This window comes from Emys orbicularis, chromosome 2, assembly GCF_028017835.1.
Source record: "Emys orbicularis isolate rEmyOrb1 chromosome 2, rEmyOrb1.hap1, whole genome shotgun sequence".
In the NCBI taxonomy this organism is placed as follows: domain Eukaryota; kingdom Metazoa; phylum Chordata; order Testudines; family Emydidae; genus Emys; species Emys orbicularis.
The window spans coordinates 287585771-287594387 of NC_088684.1; the positions used below are offsets into that span (position 1 = coordinate 287585771).

Genomic DNA, 8617 nt, shown 5'->3' on the forward strand with positions numbered 1-8617 from the left:
CCAACCCTGATATTCTATGATTATTGCCATAGTGTCTGAGGTACATGTCAGATCTATTTTACACATGTGTAAACTGAGGCACAGCAAGGCTGAGTGGTTTGCCCCGGGTTAGGGCAGGAAGGCCCCAGTCTTGCAGCGAACTCCACCCTGACTTCAATGAGGTATACCGCTCAGAGGTGTGCCAGAGTCCTGGTCCCCAGTTCTGTGCTCTTACCCCCTGAACTCCACTGCCCCCCTCTGTTCAGGGAAGGATGACTTAGGTACAACAGGGACATTGCATCTATTTGTTCAGTAAAGCTTTTTATTCAGAAAAATAAAAACAAAATACCTCAAAAATGAGAGGATTACAGTAAAAATCTCAGCTAAGGAGGTGGATAAGCATAAGGATCACATTGCATACAACACAGCATGTGCCAGAAAGGATTGAATTAAAAAACAATAATAAACGGAAAGAATTAAATTAATTTGAAAATAAAAGAAGCCCAGCGAAGAAAACTGGCAAAGAAGATCAATGCATTGTACGGGAGGTTGCTGAGAGAACACGCGTGTTCCCAACGTGGATAACAGGTGAGGTCCATGGGTCTTGCTAGTTCATTAATATTCTGCAGTAATACATTCTGGATTATAATAAATAAAAAGAAAGTGTAAAAATATATCTGGGAAATTGAAATCCCCATCTGTGTGTACTGGCCTTTTCACAAATCTCTCTTCTCTGCAAAACATCTCCCAATCTCAACGGGCTTCCCTTCTTCTTCAAGAGGTCTAGCTACCTCTAGTGACATCTAGGGATCAAAATGGGATGGTAGATACAGAGTAGGTCCCGGCACACTGCAAAGCAAACAGATCCTTGCCTCTTGCAGCGCTGACTTCCCGTTCCACTTCTTCCTTAAGCTCTGGCTTCACTTCAGACTGGTGGTTATGTATAAATAGGAAGCTATCCTCCTTGTGCAAAATTGTTGGATGGTCCTTACTACAAACCTTGATTGGAAAGGCGAACCTGTGAGATACAAGCGGGCCACTGTTATGAGTCAAGGCACCTTAAGGTACTGCTGTCCTTTTAAACAGATCAAGAAAAGCAACTGATACAAGTGGTGTTTGTTTTGAACCGTTCCAGTTCATCTCTCCTCAGTGTTTGGGGAGTCTAGTTGAAGCTGAAAGGTTGCTCTGTTCTGATGCTATTCAGCAGGCGTGGTACATTTTTTATTTTGCTGGCCTGTTTACGAAAGCTCCTTCTCTGGATCCCGTCCCAACCCATTTCCCCTCTCACTCTCAAATGCTTTCCTACTGTTCTCTCATTTGCAGGATGCACTGGCCAATACGGCTTTACAGAGCCAAGATGTCACATAGAAAACTGTGAGCATTTGACTACTGCAGGCACCAGTTTTAAAAGTTCTGTTCTATTTTATTTTTATTCCTAGGAGTATTTGCAAGAAAACAGGATCTTTTGTTCTCTCAAAAATTCATCTGCTTACATTACCAGATCCCCCTCTGAAGTCACACTTTTCTGGAGAGCTGACTTGACAATTGCCAAAACAGAGTTAATGAATGTCCAGTCAGCTTCCAAAGAGTTTTGGGCTGGGCCATGGTCATGCTCCTTATTACTGGTTATTCTTGAAGTTTTGCATGGTTTTTGTTGGCATGGATGTTTGAGGAATTTCTAGTCCTTATTTGCATAGTTGCCTGCAAACAACATAGGCTATTTCATTTGTTGTTCTCCTGTTTGAGAAGCTAATCATCCAGTCGGGGATAGAAACAATGCCATGTGATTTAGGTGACCAATCACACATCACCGAATGTACCGTTCCCAAACTCACCATGACTTACATTTGTTCATATCCATTGGGGCATACTTGCAAGCTGCTGACTGAGTGTCAGAAAACAGGATCAGTTTGAAAACGAGACACCGAATAAAGGGTTGCATTTGCTGGATAACTTATTCAAAGGGCCGTGTAGCTCAGGAGCTAGGACTCAGGTGTAGTAAACATGGGATTGTTTACTGAGGTCAGTGTTGTTCTCTAGCTCGCAGACTGAGAAACACAGTAGAGCTGGCCAAAAAATGTGGAACAAAGAATATGCTGGACCAAAAAAAATTACCTTTTAGGGAATCCCCCCCCCCCCGAAATATTGGTAAACAGCTTGATTTTTCAACATTGTTCCTTTTTTTCCAATTATTTTTTACCATGTATTCATTTTTGTTTACCCTTTACGTGTTCAGCACCAATTTTGATTGCTTGAGTTAATCACAGGTGGAGTTTTTCCTAAACCAAACATTTTCTACTTCCATGTTCTAAAAAAAATTTTTTTTTTTTGGGGGGGGGGGGAGTCAATTAAAAAAAAGGTTGGAGGAAATTTCCAAAACCGAGAAAATTAGTCAGTTTTGGAAAAAAAAGCAAAACAAAAGAGTTAAAGTTTTGCCATTTTTGTTTTGGTCAGCTCTGGACCCCAATTTGTACTGCTCAGTTTTACCCCACAGGGTGTGCCTACGTCCTGGTCTGGATTCTGCAATATGGGAATGGATTGCTGAGTGGGGGGCACTCAGAGAAGAGCAGCATGAGCTAAATAATGATGGAGGGCACAAGAAGTCTATGACTATCTGAATGCTGTGCACACCAAAGAGGGAGAGGAAATGATTAAGGCCCTTAAACGTGCTGAACTTGAAGCATACAAATAGTCCTGTTGAAGTCGATGGGCATATATATGTGCTAAAAGTTATGCATGTGTAAAAGTGTTTGCAGGATCAGAGCCTAAATCATTCCTCTCCCTCTTTGGTGTCCACAGCATTCAGATAGTCATAGACTTATTAAACCCTCCATCATTGTTTAGTTAATGCTGCTCCTCTTGGCACTCCCTGCAAGCAGCGATGCACTTCCATATTCCATGATCCAGACCAGGATTTCAGTAGACCCTGTGCAGTAAAACCCTGGGCCTCATTCTTGGTGTGATATTCAGGGCAATGGAAGGAATCTAAGAAAGGGAACATTTAGGATGAATATAAGGGGAACTTTCTCAATAGCTATTAGGCTGCGGAACGGTCTCCCCAGGGAAATCGGGGCAGCCGTTTTCCTTTGGGACATTTAAAAACTGGACTGGATAAAAGTAGGGTGACCAGACAGCAAATGTGAAAAATCGGAACAGGGGGTGGGGCGTAATAGGAGCCTATATAAGAAAAAGACCCCAAAATTGGGACTGTCCCTATAAAATGGGGACATCTGGTCACCCTAGACAAAAGTTGGGAATCCTGCATTGGAAGGGAAATGACCGAATGAGGCTTTTCCACCTCGAACTCCCATGCGTCTCTGTTGTCGCAAATGGAGCGTGCTGACGTCAAGAAGGGAGGCCCCAGGAGGGATCCGTGAACTCTTCGGGCACGTCTCCGCTGCAGCAAGGAGTCTGAGGCGCCTTGGGCTGGCACGCTCAAACACAGCAGAGTGGATGTTGGGGCCCCGGGTGGAGGCTCAGGCTAGGAAGGGTGGGTCTCAGACCGCATGGCTCGCCTGTGCCTCTGCCGGTGCCATAATGGCCACACAGCTATTATGTAGCATGCTAGCGCGAGCCCTGCTAACCCAAGGCCGTCTCCCCGGGCTGGGCGGCTCGCTCCCTGCCGCAGTGGAGACGTACCCTGGAGGAACCAAGCTCCCGTCTGTAATGCAAAGCCTGACTCTGCTGGGGAAGAGGAGAGAGAGCAGAAGGCGGCAGGTATGGATGAAATGGTTCCGACGTTCATTCCAAACCAAGGCTGAGCCCTGCCATCCTCCCGGCTGCCCGGGGGCAGATGGGATGGATGGAGCTGCAGTGCTTGGCCGCCCCTACAGCTGCCATTGCTCTCTTCATCCCCGAGCCTCCATGTGACTGGGGCTCAGTGGCTTTTCATGGGGTTGCGCAGGGCGGAGTCAGGAGAGAGCCACGTTACATAGCAATCCCAGCAGCTTTAACCCAGGGGAGCTGGGAACCCATAGCCGTATAAGGCCTTAGCGAGACTTACAGCCAGTGAGCAAGGAGTGAAGGGGAAGAGGTAGCCAACCCCGCCCTGCAAATGCCCTGGGACCGGCAGGCTTGGGACACAAGTCCTCCTGGATCACACTGTTGGGAAGCCATGGGAGTTACAGGTTCTCAGGATCATGGCCCATGTTTTCCTCTCATATGGACTTTCTACAGAGGGGGAAGGGCCTTAGGCCAGGGCAATGCTATGGTTAAGAATTTAAACGCAAACCAGAGAGGATAGTCAAAGTTATAGTTCCTTCCTAATGTCATCCCCTTGTCTACATGTCATACTCTGGGCTCCTGGACACTGAACTGCTGGAATATACAGATACAAGAGTGCGGGAGAAACGCTTCGTGTGGGAATCCCGGACCAGCTTCTCAGCTGACGCAAGTTGGGGTACTTCCAGTGACTTCAGCTGAGCTCTGCCGATGTGCAGCAGCTGAGGAGCTGACAGCAAAACCGGAACTAGCTTGGGCTTGATTTCCCGCTCCGTTCCTCCAGTTTTACACCACTGGAATCAGCAGATTTGAACTGGAATAACGTAGCTGTGAATCAGGCAACCTGTGTGTTTCAACCCTCAACCAGAATGGTGCTTTTGCAGTGAATGTCCTGTATTGAAACAATAAAACTGGTGATCGCATAGCGAAATAAAACCGTATTTTAAAGCGTGATCATCAAAAAAGATCAGACTTTGAAGTAAACACTATGGCCCAGATCCTCAAAGGTATTTAGGCATCTAACTCCCTGTGGATGCCAATGGGAATTAGGCACCTAAATACCTTTGAGGATCTGGACCTATCTCTGCTTCAAGTAGGTGCTCTCTTTCTAGGTACATTGGCCCTGATCCAGCTAACCCTTCCATACAAGTAGATGTCTGCATACCATGGGGAGCCTATTGACTTCAACGGGGCGCTGCATGGGCCCACCGGTCCATCCACATGGAGGCCTGTGATGATGTCTGCCTCTCTTACTGTTGTATGGAATGATGACCGGTGACGTTTTACACTGCAGTGAATCGCTGATGCTCTCCCATGGACCACCAGCAACCCAGGTCAGTTGGCTTAATATTGCTATTTGGTGCTGCTGAGTGCTAAGATACTGATCTACGGAAGAGTCAGGGTTGCCAACTCTTGGGATATTTGGTGTTTTTCCTTAAAGCCCCAGCTCCAGGAGTCACGTGAAGACATCCAAAATCACAGATTTCATTGGAAAAAGTAAGTTTCTAGCCCCTGTGGTTGCAGAGAAAACCTTGAAAACGTGACCCCCAACAGCTCATAAAAAGAACCCCACATGTATTATTTTTTCTCAAATCTCATGACATTTTAGCCAATCTCATGACTGGAGGGGGCAGCTTGATCCGGGATTCTTTGAACGCTAGGGGTTGGCAGCACCAGGGCCCTTACTCCTGCATTGCCTCTGGAGGATCCCTTTACACACACGCACCGCTCCCTGCTGAGGGCGGTGTCATGGGACCTGCAGGACCTCATAGTCGTCTGTATTGACTTCTGTCTTGACCACGATGATGGGCCCGTTGTGCACGCCCGTCTCCGGCAGCCCGTCTGCATCCTGCTCCTCTGTCAAGTCTTTCCCCTCCCGCTTTCTCAGATGGTTCCTCTGGTGCCTTTTAAAATGCCCCAAGGTGGTGTAGCTCTGCCCACACTCAGAGCAGATGAAGGGGCCCCTCCGGGTGTGGGTGAGCTGGTGTTTCATGAGGTTGGCTTTCTGGGAGAAGCTTTTCCCGCACTCGGTGCATTTGAAAGGCACCTCTCCCGTGTGGATTCTCTGGTGGGTGATCAGGATCTCTTTCCGCTTGAAATCTTTTCCGCAGATGTTGCATTTAAAGGGCCGGTCCTCCGCGTGGGAGGGCTGATGCAGGAGCAGCTGGGCCTTGTCAGGGAAGACCTGGCCGCACTTGCTGCACCTGTTGGGTTCATACTTGGTGTGGACCCGCTGGTGGGTGATGAGGGCTATCTCCTTGTGGAAGCCCCGGCCGCACACATTGCAGGGGAAGGGCCACTCCTCGCCTGGCTCGGCCTTGCCCGCGTCGTTCTCCCCGCGCTTGGAGTATTTGTTGGGCTCCTGGGCGGCCTCGTGCTCCCTCATGTGGACTCTCTGGTGGGTGGTCAGGGCGATTTTCTGGGTGAAGGCCCTCCCGCAGGCCGTGCACTTGAAGGGCCGCTCACCGGTGTGGATCCGGCGGTGGACGATGAGCCGGGACTTGTCGATGAAGCCCTTGTGGCAGTCGGTGCAGCGGAAGGGGCGCTCCCCGGTGTGGATGCGCTGGTGCACCACCAGCTGGGCTTTCTGAGTGAAGCTCTTCCCACACTCGCCGCACTTGAAGGGCCTCTCGGTGGCGTGGAGCCGCTGGTGGCTGGCCAGGTTCTCCTTGGTGCCAAAGCCTTTGCCGCACTGGGGGCATTTGTGCTCCTTCCCCCCCGAGACCTCCCCATCCGGACGGCCCCTCTCGTGGACTCGGTGGTGCTTGATGAGGGCAATCTTCTGGCGGAAGCCCTTGCCGCAGGCAGCGCACTGGAAGGGCCGGTCGCCGGTGTGGATACGCCGGTGCACCGTCAGCCGGGACTTGTCGATGAAGCGCTTGCCGCAGTCGGCGCAGGGGTAGGGCTTCTCGCCAGTGTGGATGCGCTGGTGGGTGACCAGCTGGGTGCGCTGGGTGAAGCGCTTGCCGCAGTCGCCGCAGACGTACGGCCTCTCGCCCGTGTGGATCCGCTCGTGCTTGGTCAGCTCCCCCCTCTTGGTGAACTTCTTGCCGCAGACGCCACACCGGTGCGCCCGTTCCTCCGTGTGAGCCCGCTGGTGGTTGGCAAAGTTCCCTTTCTTGGTGAACATCTTGCCACACTGGGTGCAGGTATAGATCTGGCTCTTACGAGGCGCCATCAGGTCCCCCGGATGGCTGCTGCCTTTGCCGTTTTTGGCAGGCAGCCTCCCATCTGCCGCCTCACCAGGGCTCCCCTCAGTGGCGGCCACGCTCCCATCTCCCTTCTCCCTCTCATGGACTCTCTGGTGCGCCATGAGGCCTACCTTCTGGCTAAAGCTTCTCCCACACTCGGGACACGTGTGGGGTCCCTCGCTCTGGTGCTGGCACCGCTGGTGCCTCAGCAGCTGCCCCTTGCTGCTGAAGCTGTCCCCGCACTCGACACAGACGTGGGCCTCCCCCCTGGTGTGGGTCCTCTGATGGCGGATCAGGTGGATCTTCTGCCGGAAGCGCTTCCCGCACTCGGCGCAATGGTACGGTTCCTCCCCGGTGTGGATCCTCTGGTGGGTCACCAGGATCGACTTCTTCTTGAACTCCTTTCCACACGTGCTGCATCGGAATATCTTCTCCCCGTCCGGCGTCGACTCGGGAACGATGAGCTGCGAGGCGTTGCCAGTATGAGGCCCGCCATGCCGCCGCGCCCCCTCCCCGGTGTGGACCCTCTGGTGTTTAATGAGGGTGATCTTCTGGCGGAAACCCCTGGCGCACAACCCGCACTTGAAGGGGCGGTCACCTGTGTGGATACGGTGGTGGGCGACCAGCTGTGACTTGTCCACAAAGCTCTTCTGGCAGCTGCCGCACTTGTAGGGCTTCTCGCCAGTGTGGATCCTCCGGTGAACAATGAGCTGTGACTTCTGCTTGAAGCATTTCCCACACTCGGAGCACTGGTAAGGTCGCTCCCCGGTGTGGATCCTCTGGTGCTCCTTCAGCTGCGACTTGGTGATGAACCTCTTCCCGCACTCCATGCACGGGAAAGGCCTCTCCCCTGTGTGGGTCCTGAGGTGCTTGGTGAGGTCCACCTTCATCTTGAAGCTCTTCTCACAGTCGGTGCAAGAGTAGGGCTTTGCTTTCTGCAAGGATTCCTTCTGCGCCGAGAGATCTCCCTGCTGGTTCACGCCTTCGTGGCTGGCCTCCTCTGCCCTTCTGCTGGCTTGCTGGCTTGTTTGCTTTCCTGCTGTGACGGCACTTCCCTCCTGCTCCTGGTTCTCAACCAGCATCTCCTGCTTGTGGGTCTTCTGGTGCGTGGCTAGGATGCCCTTGTGATTAAAGCTGTCCCCGCAGATCGTGCAAGTGTACATCTTCTCCCGGGGTTGCTTGAGGAGAGTTTCCACTTCCACCTTAATAACCGTCAGCTTCTCCATCGTCCGGTTTCTCGGGGCTGAGCTGGCAGGAAGGTCACGCACAAGAAGAGCGATCATCTGGGGTCTTTCTTGCCATGTCCTCCAATTTTCTTGGCCTGCCGAGGCTCAGGGGAGCTTCTGAGCCTACAAAGGCGCTGATGCCAGTTTTCATGACTCCCCTTTGGGCGGTAATTCTTATTTCCCTTCATCTGCTGGGTTCAAAAATAAAAAGACAGTCAGGCTTTATTTCAAAGGCCAACGAGGATCTTCCTATTTATAGCAAGATCCAATGGCTGGAAGTGGAACCTAGTCAAATTCAGATTGGAAATGAGACACATATTTAACAGTGAGGGTAATGAACTACTGGAATAATTTACCAAGGGTCATGGTGGATTCTCCATCACAGGTAATTGTTAAATCAAGACTGGATGTTTTTCTAAAAGCTCTGGTCTAGTTCACACAGGAATTCAGGGAAGTCCTATGGCCTGTGTTGTACCAGGGGGGCTGGGATGCAGGGTTTTG

General features: G+C 51.2%; 1 protein-coding gene across 1 annotated transcript; it reads right to left on the reverse strand.

Annotated features, from left to right (window-relative positions):
- Positions 1-5446: 5446 nt before the first annotated feature.
- On the reverse strand, positions 5447-8116 carry LOC135873870 (zinc finger protein 585A-like). The gene is made up of 2 exons (XM_065398480.1): positions 7397-8116; positions 5447-7318 (listed from the first exon to the last, which is right to left on the reverse strand). Exons 1-2 carry the CDS (start codon positions 8114-8116, stop codon positions 5447-5449), a joined length of 2592 nt encoding a protein of 863 aa, XP_065254552.1.
- Between the last annotated feature and the right edge of the window lie 501 nt (positions 8117-8617).